Source organism: Mauremys reevesii, linkage group 5 (assembly GCF_016161935.1).
Source record: "Mauremys reevesii isolate NIE-2019 linkage group 5, ASM1616193v1, whole genome shotgun sequence".
NCBI lineage: Eukaryota > Metazoa > Chordata > Testudines > Geoemydidae > Mauremys > Mauremys reevesii.
Genome location: NC_052627.1, coordinates 131928110 through 131951728, shown reverse-complemented (window position 1 = coordinate 131951728; position 23619 = coordinate 131928110). Strand labels below are relative to the sequence as shown.

The 23619-nt window shown below is 44.2% G+C and overlaps 1 protein-coding gene across 1 annotated transcript in view; it reads left to right on the top strand.

The window, feature by feature from the left end:
• The window catches only part of DDRGK1 (DDRGK domain containing 1), a 51860-nt gene that overhangs the window by 5602 nt on the left and 22639 nt on the right, over positions 1-23619 (top strand). The window contains exons 2-4 of the mRNA XM_039541497.1: positions 7624-7779; positions 19301-19407; positions 22943-23044. Coding sequence (XP_039397431.1) covers positions 7624-7779; positions 19301-19407; positions 22943-23044 — 365 coding nt within the window. The remainder of the gene's footprint in view (positions 1-7623; positions 7780-19300; positions 19408-22942; positions 23045-23619) is intronic.

The window sequence follows — 23619 nt, the reverse complement described above, 5'->3', positions numbered from 1 at the left end:
GTAGGGCAGTGTTGCAAAACTGTCACGAAAATCTGCCAGCCCAGGCACAATGTTGACTTGCTGACTTACCATGCTATTAAAGATGCTAATGTTATATGAGGAGAAAGCATATTTTACATGCTGATCAAAAAAATAAAAATTCTTTGCTGTGGGCAAGTAACATTGTGTAAAGTTGTGTTAGGGAGCACTCTTGGAGGTACCTTATTTGAAATTAGATGTAAAACTGCCGCTCTAAGCGTTTTGGGACATGAAAGAACCCCTGGCGCTCTGGGAATGGGTGCCAGGGAATGGATCACTTGAGGATTCCCTGTTCTGTTCATTCCCTCTGTGACACTGGCATTGGCCACTGTCGGAAGACAGGATACTGGGCTAGATGGACTTTGGTCCTACCCAGTATGGCCATTCTTATGTTGTATAACATTATAACCCCAATGCCTTTGCTAAATTCCAGTTTGGAAAACTGTTCTGCTTTCAGTGGGTGGTTTGTATTCTTCTTTCCTCGTTTAGCTTCGTCTAGTGTCGCTTTGCATGTTATTTGCTGTGGAGCCAGGTGAAGTGATCCATATATGAACACTTCTGGTTTTAAACGGCTTTAGGCTCTTTCCGGGTTTCTTGTCTTGCCCCATTCCGCTGGTGGGTTTCAGAATCCCAAATGAAGCTGACCTTGCCGCCCACACATAGGAAAATCCAGTTTCCCTCTGAACCGAACTGGAGCTATGAAAAACTTGGATAAAATTAAACATGCACATCCAAGGTATCTGTTTTCCTGTTCTGCTTTTTCATTTCTTTGTTTTGGTGTTGTCCGTTAATTGGGGCAGGTTATTATGCATTATTATATTTTGCTCAGGGTTTATAGTGTGCTCTGTTCTGAACAAAGCTGGGATTGATAAGGCCCCATCTGGCCATCTAAATAGACAAGCAATACGGGTCAGTGACTCTGGGCATTAGTTTCCTGATTTTGGGTTTTTTTTAAATATACTAAATACTGCTTTCTTTGCTGGATTAACACTGATAGATTTGGGGACTAGCCATGCGATTTGAGTCAAGGTGATGTGGTCACTCGGTTCACACATTTGTCCTTGTGAGGGCTGAGAGACGGGTTTGAAATGAACACACACGTTATAAATAGATTTGTTTCTCATGAAATGTGTAACGGTCCCTGCTTCTCAGGAATTGTGTGCTGGGTATTTTTTTAGTTACACAAAATAAATGAGCACTAGAATTTCCCAACTGATGCGCTATGCGGGGATGTCTTTAAAGTTTGACAGGCATGTTGAATCCATTTAGATTAAAGGATACCAAGCCTTGAAGGGTGCGATTTTTTTTAAGAGGCTAAGAAATACCATATATGTATTTTGTATAGGACCTCCATACACACTGTATCCCAAAACACTTCTCAGAGTTTTTACTAATAGTTACAAAGCGCCATAATAAATATTTGTGGTATGCTGTATCTCATTGAATTATTTTATAGCTCTCAGAAGCATGCTAGGCATGTCACAGAAGATAAGACGCATTCCCTGCCCTAATGAGCTTACACTCAAAATTTTAGACGTGATACAATAAACGAGGGTGCCAAACAGAAGGAGATGAATGGGTGAGGAGGAAGAGGGTTACTGCCTGAACATATGGTAGTGACTTCCTCAAGGATTTTGTAGTGCATATTATTCTCCTATGGTGGCACCACAATAGAAGTGAGTTTTTTAGCATGGGTTTCACAGAGGAGGGGGTAGTGACATGGCAGAGCAGTGTGTGGAGGGCACTCTGAGCTCAATCCTGCAAGCTGCTGGCCACACTGACCCCAAGCCAACCAAGAACTTATGCACATGCTTAACTTAAGCATGTGAGTAGTCCCCTCACATGCTTAAAGTTAAGACTTCAGTGAGACCATTCTCACGGCAAAGTGAACCATGTTCTTAAGTGCTTTGCTGGCTCAGGTCCAGAGTGCTCCATGCCTTTCAGGATTGAGCCTGCCATACGTAGGTGGCAGCATGCAGAAAGACATGGAGACGCTTAGGGGACAAGTGGATGAAGCTGGTCATGAAGGGTGGCATTGCTGGAGCAGCAGAGGGGATGGGATAGGATGAGATGTGTGTCTGGATGAGTAGGTAGGGGTGGAATTATGTAGGTGACACAAGTATAAATTTGATGCTGTGGATACTTGACAAATCAGCCAACAGGGGACAGGAAGGTTGTGAGGGGACTGGAGAAAGCTGCATCACTCTGTTACATACTCTTCATCCGTGATTTGTAACCTTTATGAGTAGATAGGTGGACTCAAGCATGGTTGTATGTATCCTTGAAACATAATATAGGTAGCTTGTACCTCTTGCTAACTTTGATCCACCAGCACCCACTTCCATACTTGTCTATTCTGAGGAGCATAGAATATCAGGGTTGGAAGGGACCTCAGGCGGTCATCTAGTCCAACCCCCTATTCAAAGCAGGACCAATTCCCAACTAAATCATACCAGCCAGGGCTTTGTCAAGCCTGACCTTAAAAACCTCTAAGGAAGGACATTCCACCACCTACCTAGGTAATGCATTCACCGCCTTCCTAGTGACATTTTTTTTCCTAATATCCAACCTAAACCTTCCCCGCTGCAACTTGAGACCATTACTCCTTTTCTGTCATCTAGTACCACTGAGAACAGTCTAGATCCATCCTCTTTGTTAGCTGCTTTCAACTACCTGAAAGGGGGTTATCAGATCCCACCTCATTCTTCTCTTCTGCAGACTAAACAATCCCAGTTCCTTCAGCCTCTCCTCATAAGTCATGTGCTCCAGCCCCCTAATCATTTTTGTTGCCCTCTGCTGGACTCTTTCCAATTTTTCCACATCCTTGTAGTGTGGGGCCCAAAACTGGACACAGTACTCCAGATGAGGCCTCACCAATGTCGAATAGAGGGAAATGATCATGTCCCTCGATCTGCTGGCCGTGCCCCTACTTATATAGCCCCAAATGCCATTTAGCCTTCTTGGCAACAAGGGCACACCGTTGACTCATATCCAGCTTCTCATCCACTGTATCCCCTAGGTCCTTTTCTGCAGAACTGCTTCCTAGCCATTCGGTTCCTAGTCTGTAACAGTGAATGGGATTATTCCGTCCTAAGTGCGGGATTCTGCACTTGTCCTTGTTGAACTTCATCAGGTTTCTTTTGGCCAATCCTCTAATTTGTCTAGGTCCCTCTTATCCTGACCCTACTCTCAAGCATATCTACCACTCCTCCCAGTTTAGTGTCATCTGCAAACTTGCTGAGAGTGCAGTCCACACCTTCCTCCAGATCATTAATGAAGATATTGAACAAAACCGGCCCCAGGACCGACCCTTGGGGTGTCCGCTTGAAACCGGCTGCCAACTAGGCATGGAGCCATTGATCACTACCCGTTGAGCCCAATGATCTAGCCAACTTTCTATCCTCCTTCCAGTCCATTCATCCAGCCCATACTTCTTTAACTTGCTAGCAAGAATACTGTGGGAGGCCGTATCAAAAGCTTTGCTAAAGGAATAACAAATCCACTGCTTTCCCCTCATCCACAGACCAGTTATCGCCTCCTAGAAGGCAATTAGGTTAGTCAGGCATGACTTCCCCTTGGTGGATCCATGCTGACTGTTCCGGATCACTTTCCTCTCCTCTAAGTGCTTCAGAATTGATTCCTTGAGGACCTGCTCCATGATTTTTCAAGGGACTGAGGTGAGGCTGACTGGCCTGTAATTCCCCAGATCCTCTTCCTTCCCTTTTTTTAAAGATAGGCACTATATTAGCCTTTTCCCAGTCATCCGGGACCTCCCCCGTTCGCCATGAGTTTTCAAAAATAATGGCCAGTGGCTCTGCAATCACATCCACCAACTCCTTTAGCACCCTCAGATGCAGAGCATCCGGCCCCATGGACTTGTGCTCATCCAGTTTTTCTAAATAGTCCAGAACCACTTCTTTCTCCACAGAGGGCTGGTCACCTTCTCCCCATACTCTGCTGCCCAGTGCAGCAGTCTGGGAGCTGACCTTGTTCGTGAAGACAGAGGCAAAAAGAGCATTGAGTACATTAGCTTTTTCCACATCCTCTGTCATAAGTTGCCTCCCTCATTCAGTAAGGGGCCCATACTTTCCTTGACTTTCTTCTTGTTGCTAACATACCTGAAGAAACCCTTCTTGTTACTCTTAACATCTCTTGCTAGCTGCAGCTCCAAGTATGATTTGGCCTTCCTGTTTTCACTTCTGCATGCCTGAGCAATATTTTTATACTCCTTCCTGGTCATTTGTCCAAGCTTCCACTTCTTGTAAGCTGCTTTTTTGCGTTTAAGATCAGCAAGGATTTCACTGTTCAGCCAAGCTGATCGCCTGCCATATTTACTATTCTTTCTACGCATCGGGATGGTTTGTTTCTGCAACCTCAATAAGGATTCTTTAAAATACAGCCAGCTCTCCTGGACTCCTTTCCCCCTCGTGTTATTCTCCCAGGGGATCCTGCCCATCAGTTCCCTGAGGGAGTCAAAGTCTGCTTTTCTGAAGTCCAGGGTCCATATTCTGCTGCTCTCCTTTCTTCCTTGTGTCAGGATCCTTAACTCAACCATCTCATGGTCACTGCCTCCCAGGTTCCCATCCACTTTTGCTTCCCATACTAATTCTTCCTGGTTTGTGAACAGCAGGTCTAGAAGAGCTCTGCCCCTTGTTGGTTCCTCCAGCACTTGCACCAGGAAATTGTCCCCTACGCTTTCTAAAAACTTCCTGGATTGTCTGTGCGCCGCTGTATTGCTCTCCCAGCAGATATCAGGGTGATTAAAGTCTCTCATGGGAATCAGGACCTGCGATCTAGTAACTTCCGCTAGTTGCCGGAAGAAAGCCTCGTCCACCTCATCCCCCTGGTCTGGTGGTCTATAGCAGACTCCCACCACGACATCACCCTTGTTGCTCACACTTCTAAACTTAATCCAGAAACTCTCAGGTGTTTCTGCAGTTTCATACCGGAGCTCTGAGCAGTCATACTGTTCTCTTACATACAATGCAACTCCCCCACCTTTTCTGCCCTGCCTGTCCTTCCTGAACAGTTTATAGCCATCCATGACAACACTCCAGTCATGTGAGTTATCCCACCAAGTCTCTGTTATTCCAATCACATCATAGTTCCTTGACTGTGCCAGGTCTTCCAGTTCTCCCTGCTTGTTTCCCAGGCTTCTTGCGTTTGTGTATAGGCACTTAACATAACTCGCTGATTGTCCCGCTTTCTCAGTCTGAGACAGGAGTCCTCCCCTCTTGCGCTCTCCTGCTCGTGCTTCCTCCTGGTATCCCATTTCCCCACTTACCTTAGGCCTTTGGTCTCCTTCCCCCGGTGAACCTAGTTTAAAGCCCTCCTCACTAGGTTAGCCAGCCTGCTTGCGAAGATGCTGTTCCCTCTCTTCGTTAGGTGGAGCCCATCTCTGCCTAGCACTCCTCTTTCTTGGAACACCATCCCATGGTCAAAGAATCCAAAGCCTTCTCTCTGACACCACCTGCGTAGCCATTGGTTGACTTCCACAATTCGACGATCCCTACCCAGGCCTTTTCCCTACAAAGGGAGGATGGACGAGAACACCACTTACGCCTCAAACTCCTTTATCCATCTTCCCAGAGCCACGTAGTCTGCAGTGATCCGCTCAAGGTCATTCTTGGCAGTATCATTGGTGCCCACGTGGAGAAGCAGGAAGGGTTAGCAATCCGAGGGCTTGATGAGTCTCGGCAGTCTCTCCGTCACATCGTGAATCCTAGCTCCTGGCAAGCAGCAGACCTCTCGGTTTTCTCGCTCGGGGTGGCAGATAGATGACTCGGTCGCCCTGAGGAGAGAGTCCCTGACAACCACCATCCACCTCTTTCTCTTGGGAGCGGTGGTTGTGGAAACCCCATTCCTAAGACAGTGCATCTCACACCTTCCAATTGGTGGAGTCTCTTTCTGCTCCCTTCGCATAGATGTATCTAGTCCACTCTCCACATTAGTACCTGTGGAGAGAACATGAAAACGATTGCTCACCTGTATCTCCATTGCTGGTACATGGACGCTCCTCTTTCTTCTTCTGGAGGTCACATGCTGCCAAATTTCTTCACCGTCCCTCCGTCCCCTCTGCACAGCCTGCTCTGATTCTTCAGAACGTTGTACCCATAGAAGCATATCCTGATGTCTTTCCAGGAAATCTTCATTTTCTCTTATGCAACGCAGGGTCAATACTTGTTTCTCCAGAGCTCGAACCTTCTCTTCCAATATAGAGACCAGCTTGCACTTTGTACCGACAAATTTGCTTCTGTCCCGTGGAAGAAACACAAACATGGCACCACCTGTGCAGGTTACAACAGCTTAATGCTCACCTTCCATAATTTCTTCCTTCTAAGAGCTTCCTCAGCTGTTGCAACAACCCGCAGAAGCCTGCAAGATGAAACTGCACTGAAGTCCGCATGGGAAAATGAGGCAACACTGTATGCACAGATTGTGATCTGTAGTCCTTATTTGTCTACAGAGTTTTCCAAGTGTAGCAAGAAGTGAAAAATACACACATGTTCGCAGGTTTGAACAGGCCAGATGACGTCAGGTCTGAATAGCTGAAGTGCAAAAAAACCAAAAAGATCTGAATCATCTGAAAAGAAGAAAAACACTTTTGGGTCCCACATTCTGCTCACCAGATGCGAGGAGAAAAGAATATATATTTTTAAAAAATCACTTATAGGGCTGAAAAATGGAAATTCAGCACAAAGGGTCCTTTTTTGGGGGGTGAGTTCCAAGAGCCATGGGCCCATGATAGAATGACAGAGCCGCCTCATCTAGAGCTAGTTCATGGTCACAACAGTATTTGAAGTGCCTGTCCATAGACACTTCTTATGCCATCTTCCACTCTATTAACAGTAGTGCCTAGAGACCACAATCAACATTGGAGGGGCATTGTGTTAGGCACCCCCTCACTCCCAAGGAAACTGTCCCCGCCCCTAAGAGACTAGCGTCTAAATAAACAAGACAGATAAGAATCATCCCTGTTTTACTGGTGGGGAACTGAGACCCAGAAGGCCAGTTTTTTTAAAGGCACTTAGGGCCTGATCCTCCAAAGTATTCTGACTCCTAACTTGCATTGATTTCATTTGATTTCAATGGACCTTAGGTGCCTAAATACCTAAAAGTGCAGAGAGGTGTCTGGTGGGATCAATGAGAGCCTTAGATGCTTTTGAAAATCGCACTGGGCACCCAAGCACCTTTAAAAATCGAACCCAGCAAGTTTAAGGGTGGCGTTTTCCAAATGCTCAGTGTTTGCCTACCTCCTGCATAGATTAATCATGTTGATTTAGATGTAATTTGCCTATTGTTGTTTCTGCTCCTTTTCTCCCTACCTCTGCCTGATTGTTAGATCCTTGGGCCACCCTTCTTGACTGTCGGGTAAGAGCCAGTATGTAGTAGGTGCTACCATACAGAAACATCATCATTATAAGAGGGCGGCGGGAAGGAATGATGTTCTCTCTGTGTGAAAGATACCTGGTCTAAAGATTGCAAACCACCCCAGCTGCTAGTGTATCGCTAATTGCTGGCCAGCTAGCTCCTTTCACTCTTGCGATGGGATGACTGCAACAGATCAATATTAAACCTCTGATTTAAAATGTTCCCCTTTTCCAGCTGACGAGGAACACCAGCGAAATGTGGCAGCCGTGGTGGCCAGGCCTCGGCCTCACACTGATGAGCGGGGAGAAGGGATGCCCAGACGCCGAAGAAACATGGGCAGCAGGATGCTGGCCCAGAGGAGAGCACAACAGGCAGAAGATGGGATGGAAGGTAACTTCTGATTCAGCTCCGCTTTTAAAAATGGATCGGGCTAGCAGATGATCTTGGTTTGGGTTAGGTACAAGGTAAGGGTCCCAGAATGTTCTGTCCAGCACTGACTGGAGACAGCATAGCCCAAAACTGACCTGACTTAGTGTCCTAATAATCTGAAGGTAAATTTACATACAACTTCCTCCAGTGTGTTAGATCTCGTATCACTAGAGGTCATTTGCCCATCACAGAAATGGAGCTGCTTCTGTGATGGATTGTGGTAGCCGTTCTGTGCCAGCAATGCGACGCTGTTTCTAGGAGGAGGATGAAGAATACTGTTTTTTTCCCCCCCTCAGTTTGAAACTACAAGGGGAAATCAGTAGAAAGGCAGAACATAGGTAATCAGGTTAGTGTGAGACCACTTTGACTGGGGCTAACAGCTTGACCCTATGAAAAGTGCAAAGGGATCTTAGGGTACAAACAGAATTGGTACCTTGGTGTTTATACCCTGCCTCAGCAGCACAAAGCATTGGTTTAGTGCTGTCTTAGGGAAAGGAACACCACCTACTAAATCACCAACTCCACTTCCTGCAGCATCTGGGTTTTCCTTGGTGGGCTCCCATCCAAATACTGGTCAGAGCAGACCCTGCTAACTTGAGATTGTATCAGATTGGAACTCTGTTAGGTGTGGTTGTAGTGGACAGTGTGGGCAGAGTCCCGTAACTTTGTTTTGCATCTTGAGTTAGTAACCACATTATCTTAGTGTGGTTATGGTCAGGAAAGTGCCTAAAAGTAACATCTTTTTATTCCCTGTAAATGCTGTTTGCTGACTTTTCTAGCCAAACTACATTTTTGTCACTCCATACCCATTAGCGCTGCAGAGCCAGTACAGCTGTGGGTGAACGAGTTGGATGCTTCTCCAGCTTGAAACGTGAACAGCGTTGTTCACTGAGTTATGAACCAAAAAGGACACTACTGGTGTCGAGCGAGCTTGACTCTCCAATCCTAGGTTGAGTTTGTAGTGCTCCCATCCAAGTGCTGGTCAGGGTAGACCCTGCTTTGCTTGAGATTGCAGCACTGGATGATACAGTATCGTACTGGGAGGAAGGGGAATCTTGTCATTGATAAACAGAGCATGTTTGATCGGCAGTCAGTGAGAGAGAACATGGCGCGGCATGATGCTTTGTCTTGGAGAGAATCACACTTTACCAGCTTTTATTTTCCTACTGTTTTTAGTAGATGTTTGCATTTGCTTTGGCAGGTAAATGTGCCATCTAAGCTAATTATATTTAGCTGTGTCACACATGGGAGATTGACAGGGTCTGAACTTTGCTGTTTCTTTTGATGTGCTGGCACACTTGAAAGACAGTGAAATCTAAAAATCTTTTGATGTCTGAAGCCTGGGCCACTCCGACTTTATCCTGAGGAGCCAAATGTGAAGCTATCAAAGCACAGCTGCTTATGTTAGTTTGCACTTTAGCAGTGGAAGAATACATGTCATCAGCCCATATAAATTCTTTTGTGGCTCAGTGCACATCAAAGGCAAGCGACTTAGCCCTTATATAAAGTTGTCTTTGTATTGACATCTGTTTACTTGTTTCTACAGTCTATCATATTAAGACAACTCCTTTTTCCCCTGGGTGTCCCTTCTCTCACCTCTATCTTGTGCTGTTGGTGCACTCTCTTGAGTAACTGAACACTGCTAATGCCTCATAGGGTATGTCCACATGACCTGCCGGATTGGCAGGTAGCGATCGATCTATCGGGGATCGATTTATCACGTCTCATCTAGACACAATAAATCGATCCCCGAACGTGCTTCCCCGTCTACTCCGGAACTCCGCCAGAGCAAGAGGCGGAAGTGGAGTCAACAAGTGAGCCGCGGCCGTCGATCCCGTGCTGTGAGGACGGGAGGTAAGTCGATCTAAGATACGTCGACTTCAGCTACACTATTCTCGTAGCTGATGTTGCGTATCTTAGACACACACACACACACACCAGTGTAGACCAGGCCATAGAGAGACCACAGGCACCAGAAATCATATAGTGCCTGGACTTGCAACTGCTTTTTGTGGACTTGCTGCTCTCTTTTGCGGGCTGCCTTTAGATCAGTTGCAGGGCTGTAGGCATCCAGGATTTCAGTTGATGTGTGCTTAAAAATAAGCTGCTCCTCTGTCTCTTTTCTGGTTTGGGCTTGTATTATGGATCAGATGCTTTGGTCTGGCTGGGCTGAGCTTTGGGCACAGAGCACCTTTTCAGTTGCCTGGTCCTGGGGCTGGTTCGGGGCCGGCCTGGTTCCTGACACAGGTTAAAGCAGACTTAAAACTATTTACACCAGCTGCCAAAGTTCCCTTTCTCCCCAAGTACTCCTTATTTGAGAGCTGAGAAGACATTGACATAGGAGTCACTGCAGTCACCAGAGGATCCCCCTATGCAGGATGATCCTTTTGGGGGCAATATCTGGTTTGTCCTAGGAGACTGGTACAAAGTAACCCTAGCAGACCTGAGATTTGGGCCTTGTGTAATTTTTGTTCAGACGCTGGATGTAGGTCGTGAAGATTTTTTCCATCTTACAGTTAAATTTCCTTACTAGAATAAGACCCCTTCAAGGGAAGAAGGGTGACCCTGTACTTTTGCTGACTCCACTGAGTTTCTGTATCACTTCAAGACTGAAGTCTTCTCCTGTAGAATAAGGGAAAAGATTAATTCAGAAGATTAAATCATTGGTTCTGACCTCTTGTACAACACAGGCTATGGAACTTCCCTGAAACAACTCTTGTTTGAACTAGAGAATTCTATTTTTATTTATTTTTTTGGAAAGATAATCTTGATTTTAAAATTGCCAGTGATGAAGAGTTCACCATGACCCTTGGTAAACGCTTCCAATGATTGATTACCTTCACTGTTAAAAATGTGCACCTTATTTCCAGGCTAGCTTCACCAGCCATTGGATCTTGTTATATCTTTCTCTTCTAGATGGGAAGAGCTCATTATCTAATATCTGTTCCGCAGATAGGTACATATAGACTGTAATCAAGTCACTCCGCAACCTTCTGTTTGTTAAGCAAAAGAGATTGGGCTCCCTGGAGTCTCACCATAAGGCATGTGTCATAGGTTTGTTCCCCACTTTGAACTTTAGCGTCCAAAAGATGGGGACCTGCATGGATTCTTCTGAGCTTAAATCCTAGCTTAGATCTGGTAACACTGCCACCATCCAAAAATATAGTGTTTTGGCACACTTTCTGTTCCCCCAAACCTTTCCGGGGGGGGGACCCAGATCCAAACTCCTGGGATCTTAACACAAAGGGAAATAAACCATTCCCCCTCCCAGACTTTCCCTCCCTTGGTCGTCAGGGAAAACTCCTTTGATTCAAACTCCTTGAATCTAAAACAAAGAGGGATTCACCTTCCCGCCTCCTCTCTTCCCCCCACCTATCCCTGGTGAGTCAGACTAATCCCCTGGGGTCTCAAACAAGGGAAAAATCAAACAGGTTCTTAAAAAGAAAAGCTTTTAATTAAAGAAAAAAAGAAAAGGTAAAATTGAGCTCTGTAAAATCCGGATGGAAGTTTACAGGGTACAGCTTATAAAAACTAGAGGGACTCTAGCATAAGTACAAGTACAGCAAAGAGGTAAAATATTGTTCCAGCAAACACACATTTGCAAATACAGAAATTAATCAAAAGACTAATCCGCCTTTCTAATACTCACTATACTGAATAGAAGAGAATATTTCAGGAAGCTTGGAGAGCCTGGATATACGTCTGGCCCCTCTTAGATCCAAAGAGAGAACACCCCCCAAAACAAAGAACCCAAACAAAGGCTTCCCTCCACCGAGGTTTGAAAGTATCTTGTCCCCTGATTGGTCCTCTGGTCAGGTGTTTGCCAGGTTCACTGAGCTTGTTAACCCTTACAGGTAAAAGAGACCTTAACCCTTAACTATCTGTTTATGACAGCATGTTTTCTAATAATTTAATTATTCTTGTGGCTCTTCTCTGAACGTTCTCCAATTTACCGTATGGTGCTAGGAACAGGATTCCTGTTGCAAGCTTCTAGTTGTCATTGCTTGATTCTTGTGTCCAGCCTGTTCAATTTGTATTTTAATCTCTATGGGTGCTTATAACAAGCTGTTGAAATAAGTTAGATGAAGGCTTAATTTTATTTACTGGACCTGATAGCTAGATATTGAGGGTATGCAGGGGAGGAATAGTTAATAGAAAGAGAGATGGAAAATGATTATTTGAGGAGGGGGGGGGGGTGTAAAATACCCACCCTTAGCAAGTAGAGCTAAATCAAATTGAAATCTCTTTTTGTGGCTGCTTCTTCCTGCAGTTGGGGTGGGGCAGGACATCTGAATAACTAGCAGATTGGCACAGAAAACAGGGCTGAAACGCCTCACGCCAACGCTTTCCCCACAGAGCCTTGGCCCCCAGTGTGTAGGCAGGCTCCTTATACAAAGGTTCTGTGTGGGCTGTGGCAGGTCATGCAGGCAGGCCTGTTAGCCAAGTGTCCCACGCAGGCTCCACCTGCTGAGTAAAATTGTCAGTGGTTAGTTGACTACTTGAAGAAGGTCATTTCTTCTGAGAGTAACCATGTCTATTAATAACCTGCTCGGATCAAAACGGTGGGGCAGACTTTTGATAGAGTGATTCTCAAAATGAGTGAGCCCAGTGAGCTAATTGCTAACCTCCTTATTTCTAAACTGGCTTAGAAAATAGTCTTGGACTGGCAGGTGTTGATCTTCCGGACCACTGTGGTGGTGCTGCTGCTATTAATACTAGTTGCATAGATCTACATGGTGCTGGACAAACAGATGACCAAGCTCAAGCTCTGGGGGGCTTTCAGTCTAAGCTGGGCATAACACAGCAAGATGGGCAACTGCTGGGGACCTTCCTGGGGCTGGCATTACACCAGTGAAGATAATGAATAAACTTACGGTTAGGTACTGAATGCTCCATGTTTATATTTGAAATATTGATAAGTTGGGGGCATGGTAGAGTAGAGAGGAAGGATGGCCCAGTGGTTAGGGCACTAGCTTAGGGCTTGGGTGACCTGGATTCAATTCCATGCTCCACCACAGACCTCCTGTGTGAATTTGGGCCAGTCACTGAGCCTTTCTGTGCCTCAGAAAGAACAAAGCAGGAATTTCAAGTAAGAATGCGAGTTTGCAAGGCTCAGGGTTTGCATGTGAGAGTGAGTTTGCATGGCTCAGGAATGGCATTAGCTGAAACCAGCTTTGAAACCTCTTTTTAGTTGATTCACATGGAGGTGGCCTTTGCTGGTGCTGACTTTCACTGATTCACCAAAGCTCATATCTCTGGTGGAGTCTGATTGTTTTTAGAGTTTAATGGTTTTGCTGAAAGCCTTTATTCAGACATCAGATTGAGTGGCAGCCCTGTACTCAAGCTGGATCTGCAAGCCCAGAGTTGTGGCTTGTTGTTCCTAAAATGCTCAGCAGTGAAGTAGTTAACTTTCTGGGCGCTTTAATTTTCTTGGGCAAGTTCAGAAAAGTATCTAACCTCCTATGGGTTTACTCAGACCTTCTGAAGCCTTGATTCCTAGTAAAATGACCAAAATCCCCCAAGAATGCACATAAAACCATATAGCACCTTGCATAATGGGACTGGGCCCTCTGAGTGTTTATGCCACAGGACCCTCTGCTTATCTGGTGAATAATTGCTGCTGTTTATTAATTGTAAGACAGTCACCTCAAATGATATCAGAGCCCCATGGTGCTAGATGCTGTACAAACTTGTAGTGAAAGACGCTCCCTTCCCCAAAGAGACGATAATCTAAACAGACAAGCCAGACAAGGGTGGGAGGGAAAACAGGCACAGAGAGGTGAAATGACTTTTCCAGGGTTCACAGCAGGCCAGTGGCAGAGATCTCCTCACTCTCACTCCAGTGCCCTAGCCCAGAACCATGGAATACATCCAGGGCCGGCTTTAGGCCAATTCCCCCGAATCGGGCCCTGCGCCCAGTGAGAATCTCTTCCCTGGCTAGAGGCACCTTTTTAATTTTTACTCACCTGGCGGCGCTCCGGGTCTTCGGCGGCGGGTCCTTCAGTGCCACCGAAGACCTGGAGCGAGTGAAGGATCTGCCGCCGAAGTACTGCCAAAGACTCGGAGCACCGCCCAGTGAGTACAAGCCCCATGTGGTTTTTTTACATGGTTTGTTTGTTTGTTGTTGTTGTTTTTTATAGTCATCCCTGCCGGGGCCCCATCAAAACTGTTTGAATTGGGCCCCGCACTTCCTAAAGCCGGCCCTGAATACATCAGCATTTGGGGAGCTATGGCTTCACCTCTCTGTGCTACTGTTTCTTTGCCTGCCTGCAGACTCAGGAAGACAAAACTCAGTTTGCAGTGGGTCACATCTGGAAAGTTATCCTTGTGCCTCTCTACCTGTAATCAAATCTGCAGAAACAAGTAGAGCCCCCCCAGAGAAATGCTGGCACAGCAAGGTGTGCAGCTAAGCACCAGGACAATGTAGCTTTTAAAATATAAAGAAATAAAAATCCCAATTTAAACATTGCAGATTAAAACGTAGTAGTTGACATGCAGTTCCTTTACTTACCTCCTGAGACCTGGAGCTCAGCATGGTATGCTTCCTCCAGAAAGTATCAAAAGCCTATCGCTTGCTGGACAGTTTAGCTGCTTAGTTGTCAACTGCTGCGTGAAGAACACAGAAACTGCAATTTGGGCCCTTACAGAGTTTTTGTTTGTTTTATAATCAGTTTGCCTTTTAAAATGCACAGGACTGATTTGTGTAGCATTTAAATCTGCAGCTGTTAATAATTTTGACATCTGAAACAGTGCCTACATGAAATTCATCTTAATAATGCTGTGCTTTGCATTTATTTTAAATCCTATTATTGTTTTATAATGCTCATTAAATAGTGGATCCTATGTACACCTTTATGGGATTACTGAATTTATTCTAAGGTAGTAAATTGGGAAGTTGTGCACTATTTTAATTGGAAGGTCAACCTGCAGTGAATCGCTGACCATTTTAAAATCAAGATTGGATCTTTTTCGAGAAGATCTGCGCTAGGAATTATTTTGGGGCGATTCTCTGGCCTGTGTAATGCAGCAAGTCAGATTAGATGACCATTGACAAAGGTCCCTTCTGGTTTAGGAGTCTATCAATCTGCCTGACTACTAACTAATAAATACTTCTCACAATAGTGCCATGCATCCACGGATACCTACCTACATTGTGAGGCATCATTAAAGTTTATAGAACAAATAGGGTGACCAGATAGCAAGTGTGAAAAATCGGAACGGGGGTGGAGGGTAATAGGAGCCTATATAAGAAAAAGCCCCAAATATCGGGACTGTCCCGATTTTATAGGGACAGTCCCGTCACCCTACTCTCAAACTCCTGTGAGGCAGGAACTGTTAGTTCTGTTAATGGATGTCGTCATTGGACTGCGCTTCTAGTTTAAGCGAAATAAAACACCATAAAACCTCTTCGGTGCACAATTAAACTTTGTACTGTGCTTCCCATATTCTTCATTAGAAAAGCACCTGTAAATAGTACGCGTTTTGACCTGAATTTGTCATCAGGCTGCATTTTTATAGCAATTTAGATTTTCTTTACATCAGTAAATAAATTGACGTGGTTTAGCACTGGCCATCTTTGCCCTTGAGACGTTTCAAGCCCAGACATGAGCAAAGGAGGTGTGATTTCTCAGTTATATCATATGCGCTCATTCAGAAAAGGAATTTCAAGTGGTTCGACCCCCTTCTCAAAGGAGCCTATGGCCTTTACATACTGCACTTGGCTGTCATTCAGCGTAGGCTGGTTTTGTGGCTGCAGATTAATAGGCCAGCATCTTGTTTGAGTCCTAAAATGTCTCACTGATAAATCTTTTCACTTAAGAAAAAAAGAAGCTGCTTGCGTGACTGTCATGTTAGTCATCATATTGCCCATGCTTTTCCATATGGTGGATTGATTTGTTCCCGTCAGTGGCCATGTGTAACAAAGATTCCGATGTAATCAGGGTTGCATGGATTTCTGAAGGCAATATCTTAGTTGCTTCATGTGTTCATTATCATTTGTATTGCAGTCGTTTCTGGGAGCCCCAGTTGTGGATCAGATTCCTATTGTGCTAGCACTTTACAAATATATAACAAAAAGATGGCCCCCTACCTGAAGAGTTGATAGTCAAAGTAGTCAGAAGTGAAGCTGTGAGGCTGGATTCTGCTTCAGGATTCACCAATATAAAACAGTTTACTCCAGTGAAATTACCATTTACATTAGTGAAACAGAGCAGAATTTGGTCCCTGGTCTACAAACCCAGAGCCCAATAGCAAAAAACAGTTGTTAGAGGAATACAAAGAAGTGCTGCTGATTCTCTCACTAAGTGCATCTGAATGCTGATGACTATATTACTAAAAGGTTATTTGAAGAAGGGGCATATCTACAGTGTGTGTAGATTAAATGCAAAAAAAAAAAAAAATGCACAACCCCAAACCAAAAATGATCAAGAAACATTCTTAAAATTTTGCCTGTACATCTGGGGAAATTCAAAAATGTGTGACTCCTACGTCAGCAATAACTTCTGTCCCCGTTGTGCACAAACACCATTGTCTGTTGCTGTTAGGGTGACCAGATGTCCCGATTTTATAAGGACAGTCCCGATATTTCGGGCTTTGTCTTATATTGGTGCCAATTACCCCCCACCCCTTGTCCCGATTTTTCACCCTTGCTGTCTGGTCCTCCTAGTTGCTGTACATGCCTGACTAGGCCGTAGTGTTGTGGTGGTAATAGCTGTGTGTGGAATCTCAAACGCGATGCTGCATTGAACATCTATTCTACCACTTTAATAATGAAGGCTGTAACTCAGCAAAGCACTTCAGCATGTACTTAAGTCCTGTTAAGCACAGACTGGGGGATGTTGTTAATTTGAAGCGCTTTGCTGAATCATGCGCCCAATAAAAATGTCTAAAGAGAGACGTGGTGCATTTCTAGCAACTGCACATTCAAAGAAATGTGCTGATGTCTTGAGGAAGTGGGTCTTGTGGGATCCCATCAGACACTTCATACTGGGGGGAGGAAAATGTTAATGGTCAGAGGTCAGGGACTTTTTTTTGTCAGTCCCCGACAAGTGTTTAAACAGCATCTTCTCTGTCATACATTCCTAAACAACTAACATTAACATAGAAAGCATACTTACAATTAACAATTTTTTGTATACTTTACCGCAATACTACTATCCCTCTAGACTCCAAATGAGCATTTCAATTAGACTTCTTAACCAGGATAAAAATTTGGCTCTCAGGCTAGCAAGAGAGTAAACACGGGTACAAATATCCCATATGCAGATAAGCCCTGAGGAGCCCATAAGAAATTTAGATCTGATGACACTAGGCAAGTCTTTTAGAGCAGGGACTGCGTTTTCTTATTTGCTTCTGGAAAGCACCAGCCATGCATGTGGTGACTCGTAGAGAGTTGTGAATTAGAAGGGTGTAATTCCATCCAGGGCGTCTGGTGATGCGTCGCTGACTTTGATATTGCCACGTGACCCAGAGCCAAATTATTTTCACACTTTGCAACATCTTCTGAAATGTTACTTTGTAAAATGTGAGTGGGCCTTGTGCTTTCTGTGCATGTGTGGGGGAAGGTGGGGGAACCCTTCTGAACATCTGGTTAGTACGATTTCACTCTTACTGAAACCTGGGCTGAGAAGTCTGCCTCGCGTTTATTTCCTTCCAGAGCAAGCGAATAGGGGTATAGTTTGAGAACAATTTACAGAAAACAAATCGAGTAGAAAGCAGCAAAGAGTCCTGTGGCACCTTATAGACTAACAGACATATTGGAGCATAAGCTTTCGTGGTGAATACCCACTTCATCAGAGAGGTGATCTAGTAGAGAAGGCGTCTTCTTTCAGTAGTCTGTCTATAGTAGTACGTGTTTCAGTTTGTGAAACTGGCTGTCTGATATGCCACGGGATACACATTCAAAACTGAATCCTATCAAAGGAGAAGGGTACCTGATTCCTCAGCCACCCAAACATCCCCTCTGGCAAATGCCTGAGGAAATCTGGGCCTTGCCCCATGTCCTAAAGGCCAGCAGACTTCGGCTCTGTCAGACCAGGAAGTAAACTTCATGGAGGAAAAGGGTCCCTCATTGAGAACACACGGCAATCAAAACCCTTCACATTTCAGTGTAGGGACTGTCATAATATTGCCAATTCGAAGTATTCAAAAATCTTGAGTTGGGCCCCAAAAGTTATGATTATATATAAAATTCCATGGGTTTTTTTTAAGATGGAAGTGCCATCAGGATGCACTTGGGTCACGTTTTGGGGAGTGATTTTTCCCCTGCAACCATGTAGGCTAGAAACTTTCAAAAATGAAAACTGAGATGACTCTTGGAACTTGGGCTTTGTTTAAAAAAAATAAAACATTAAAGCAAATATTGCAAGACTGGAAGCAAAATTACAAGAGTTGACAACACTTTGGCTCAAGCAGCCCAGCTGAACTCAGAGTTTTGTAGATCAAAGTCAACACCATGGATATGCATAATACTTCACATATAAGTAGTGTCGTGAGGTCCCTCTCACAAGGATCTTGCAGTCCAGGACTCCAGTCCTGCAGTTGATTTGAGCATGTGGCCTTATATGCCATGCAGAATCCCAGTGAATCTCTCTTTGAGCGTAGGGGTTAGTCTGCTCTGCTAGTGTTACAAGATCGGGACCCAAGTTAGGCAGGTGAGTGAGTAATAAGACCAAACATGTGGCATGTGAAGAAACAAGGGGACACAATATATTTTGGGGAGGGAGTATGCTCTTCCGAAGACTGCTGCTCATTGGTCACTTGATCAGCATATGTATATGCATTTTTGCACACCTAAACATTTGCACATCTATCTTGCACATTAAATTTTCATGTTCCACAATTGCAGAAATTGGACTTGCAAATGGCCAGTTGTGTTTTAGTGGGCCATTTGCTTGTGCAGTTGCTGTGACTGTGCATGCAGGCTATCAAGCCCCGATAAGCATTATATTTCTTGGAGGAGTTTATATTTTTTCTTTAAAGGGCAGATATGGGGGATGGTAGGCAGCATCACAGTGTAGATTACTGATGGATAAAAAACCTCTGAATGTCATCTTTAAAATTTACATAATTGTTGCACTAGGCTTGAAGGTAACAGGAAAACAAAATCCCTATAGCTGGATGTTAAATTGTAAAAGTAACTGTGTGTGATGCGTGAATTTGTTCATATGTAATGAAAATTAGTTTAACAGTGGAAAGCAGGAAATGTGGATGATAAACAGCCTTTCTTCAAAGGATCCAGTAAAGTTTACCTCTCACTTCACCATACGTGTGCCTGCCTTGTAAATCTATTCTGTGGTTTGGCAGACTCTTGTGAATGTCTCATGTCCCCCCTCCCACCCACCTCCACACACACTCTTTTTATGGGATCTCGTCAGACCTTTGGCTGTCTTCTCATCTGCAGCTCATCTCTCTTCAGAAGCAGGGAATCCAGCTTCCTGAGAGCTCTAACTGTTCTTTGTCCCTTTCTAATGCAATGTTGCAGAGGAAGATGATGGAGATGAGGCTGCAGAATTTCAATTGTCTGGAAAAATCGGAGCAAAGAAACAGAGGAAACTAGAAGAGAAACAAGCCAGAAAAGCCCAGAGAGAGGTGAGTGTTTCCTGAAGTGTTTAAAGCACAAAGCAAAGGGCAGGTGATAGCTGACCTAGAGGAGGCAGGAGTTGTTCTTTGGTCACAAAAGCTGAGAGTTTTATCGAAAAAAATACCCGTTTTGTCTCAGAAGCCCAGCCTCCTCCCCACCCCGTCATCTGGAGTTCTGACAGTTGTGATTGCACATTTTGTATTGGCCCGTTGACAACAATGACCATTTTCACTAGTCTGAGTCACACGTCCCCTTACGTATGCACCCCCGGCCCAAATTATATTAGTTTCACTGTGCAGAAGTTTCTGTGCCCCAAGCATACTTCAAAGGGTATTGAAATGTCTGAAGACCCTCTCCGGGGTGCCTGTCCCTGCAGCAGCACACAAGGAACCTTGCGGGCTGGCAGGCTGTTTCCAACCCCCCCCAAAAGGGAGCATAGGGCTTGCCCTTATACAGCCTCAAGTCTGTAGTAGCAGTTATGGAATGTCTGTGCAGTGCTCCATGCTCGCCTGTAGGGGGAGGGTTCCCCTTCCTCCACCAACCACTGCGCTGGTTCTCCATGCACCGCCTTGTCCACTTGTTCCTTGGGGATTGGGTGAGAATTTGGTGACGTGGGCAAGCTGCGTCCTTGCAAAGCCCATTGAAGTGTGTAGGAGCTGAGCATTCAGTCCTTAGGCCAGAATTCACCAGGGAGCAAACAAAAAACCTAGAAACCAGACATCTCTTTGCTATGAATATTCGTCTGTTTCCTAAATTCTAGCCGGGGCGGGCTGGGTCACAGAAACCCCCTTGGGATCTGCCACCTATGTGCTGGGACTACCTCTGAGCCCGTTTTCCCTGGCAGCTTGGGACTTCAGTCCCTTGCCCTGTTTGAGCCAGACACGCTTGCCTGCTGCAAACACAGATCCAAGTCTGAACCACGTCCCCCACAAGCTGCAGGCTTAACTGAAAACAGCTTAAGAAGTGCTCCAGTCTCCAGCACTCAGATACCCAGCTCCCAATGGGGTCCAAACCCCAAAGAAATCCGTAAACTCATAAATTGTTCACCCTCTAACACTGATAGAGAGAGATGCACAGCTGTTTGTCTCTTCCCGCCCCCCCATATTAATACTTACTCTGGGTTAATTAATAAGTAAAAAGTGATTTTATTAAATATAAAAAGTAGGATTTAAGTGGTTCCAAGTAAACAGAACAAAGTAAATTACCAAGCAAAATAAAACAAAAACACGCAAGTCTAAGCCTAATACAGTAAGAAACTAAATGCAGGTAAATCTCACCCTCAGAGATGTTCCAAAAAGCTTCTTTTACAGACTAGCCTTCCTCCTAGTCTGGGTCCAGCAATCACTCACACCTCCATAGTTATTGTCCTTTGTTCCAGTTTCTTTCAGGCATCTCTTTGGGGTGGAGAGGCTATGTCCTGAGCCAGCTGAAGACCAAATGAAGGGGTTCCCCAGGGGCATATATAGTGTTTCTTGTGGGTGGAGACCCCTCTCTCCTGCTGTGTAGAACCACAGCTACAAGATGGAGTTTTGGAGTCACATGGGCAATTCACATGTCGATCCATGACTCACTTCTCTGCAGGAAGTTCCCAGGAAAGCTCAGATGTGGATTGACGTCTATCAAGGTCCATTGTTAGCTGAGTACTTCCATTTACTTGAATAACCCCTTCACACTATGTTGACCAAATCTGCCTTAGGTGCTTTCTACAGCAAACACTTTAAGTTCAAGCATAGAGCCAATGCTCATAACTTCAGATATAAAAATGATACATGAATATGAATAGGATAAATACATGCAGAAGAACATAACCTTTGCAAAGATATGTTACATGGCGTATCTAGCATAAAACATATTCCAGTTATGTCATATCTATACTCATAAGCATATTTCTATAAAGCATTATGGGGTCCAACGTCACACTAGCTCTGCATATTAAATTAGCAGTTGAAACACTCTCTGGATTTTTCAGTTCACACTTGTTTAACTGCTGTAAGTCCAGGGTAACTAATCAGCAACAGCAAACCCTCCTAAAGCACATTAGTATATGACTCAAGTTTTTATACGTTAATTTCTTTTTCCTGTTCTACTTTACTGGCCTGCAATCTCTGTAACCTGGAGTATGGTTTGCAAAAACTTGAAGTAACTGCAACAGACTTTTGCGTAACAGAAAAGACGCTTGCCACAGTACAGAGTGAACAAAGTCATAATAAGAGAGTTAAACAAGTCTGTTGAGCTGAAATTGACCTCTGCACAGGATCAACACAAAGCCACTCAAATCCCACATAAGCCCTGCTTTAAGAAATAAAGATCTTACACACAGGGATTAAATTTACCTCTGCTTGCTATGGTGATATGTGCTATAGATAGCTTATATCATAGCAAATACTACGTGATACGTGTACAGTCTTCCATTATGATCCTATCTTTCCTTGCTCATAACTTTAACCATTTTTGGTTTTTACTTTCCAAGCTTGATCTTTTTATGGAAAGTTTGAGCAAAATCAATTAAGTTACTTTGGAGTTAGATCAGTGGTTTTCAACCTGTGGTCCACAGACCCCAGGGGACCCACAGACTAAGATTTCCAAAGTAGTCTGCACCTCCATTTGAAAATGTTTAGGGGTCTGCAGAAAAAGTTGAAAACAATTGAGTTAAATAAAGGGTGGGTGAGGGCAGAGGAGAGATCCTTTGTTCCATTTCCAAACAAGCTGATTTTTTTTTTCCCATGCAGATAACTCAAAACACCTGACAGTTAAGTTGAAACGTTCCAGGTGGCAGATTGTCAGTGAGGATGAGTCTCCTGGCTATTTAATTTAAAAAAATACAAATTAGATCAGGTATTTTCTGCAAAGGGGAGAAAGGGAAAATAAGAAATCAATATCAAGATATTTTAAGCAATAGTCTAAATCATCCATTTTGAATATTTATTTTTTTTTCTCCTTGGAACAATGTGTGTGTATTAGGTATAGTGGCTAGTTATTTTGTGGGGGTTCTTGTGTTTTAACTTAATATTACTATTAGGAAGATTAAATTTTCCATTCTTTATCTAGGAGAGCAGTTTTTCCATTTTTAACTGTAAAATAATTTAAATGTGCTTTCATTGTATGAATCCTTCAAAGGATGCCATTCAGATTAATAAGAACAAAATTCAAGGTACATTATAAAACATAAAAATTTTACATTTGCAGTTTGGTTTTTTTAGATTTAAAGTGAAGAGAAAAATCAATGGTTTTATCACAGTATTCAATAGCAAAACTACAAAAACAAGCTAATACATGCATTCAGTGGAGGTGAAAACGTTGATAAGAAAGTGATATTTTAAATTTCCATAGGGATCATTTATAAACTGAGTGGAAATACTAACATTCGAAACAAACGGAAAACCCTGATGATGGTGACAAACTATAATAGCTTCTCTTTTTTTAAAATATCAGTTGTGTATTTCTGGACACAAGAGTCCAGGAAACTGATGAGAGATAAGCGATGCTCGTAAATTATGAAACCAAAGATTGAGAGAGAATAATTTATTGCCTTTTTTTGTTTAGGCTGAAGAAGCAGAGCGTGAGGAACGGAAAAAACTCGAGTCAAAGAGAGAGGAGGAAAGGCGGAAAGAAGAGGAGAGAATACGCCTTGAAGAAGAAAGACAGGTAGAACTTGACTGAGTTTGCAGATGGAAATTCTAAAGCAAATTTTGCCCTTTGTTACATCTTTAGTACAAAGAGGGCTGTATGCAACCTTCAGCTGAGCTGAAATCCCTGCTGGTGTTAGGCACTGTAACAGGTCCTCTGCCCGGCCCTCTTCCTGGGGCCCACTGGCTGCCCCAATAAAGCACAGAGAGGCTGCCTCTTCTGCAGCACCCGTGGCTTTATTTACACATGTTCTCCCACCACCAGTCATATACTATACACAAAGCAGGCCTTACAGTCTCCTCTTCCACCCAGAGTCTGCCCTCAGCCTGGAGACTGACCTTCCCCTGGCCACTCCCCCTCCTTCTGGCTGCCAGCCAGCCTTTATAGCCCTTGAACCCCCAGGCCCGCAGGTGCAGCCAGTTCTAAAGGCCAGGCACCAGACTTCTCCCCAGCCCCAATCTATTTCCCCCTGATTGCGGCTGGCTGAGCAGGGGCTAATTACGTGCCTTTGCACCAGCACCCTGCTACAGGCACTAACAGACAAGCCTGTGACTTTTGTTGCATAATTATTTGTATTATGATAGTGCCTAGAG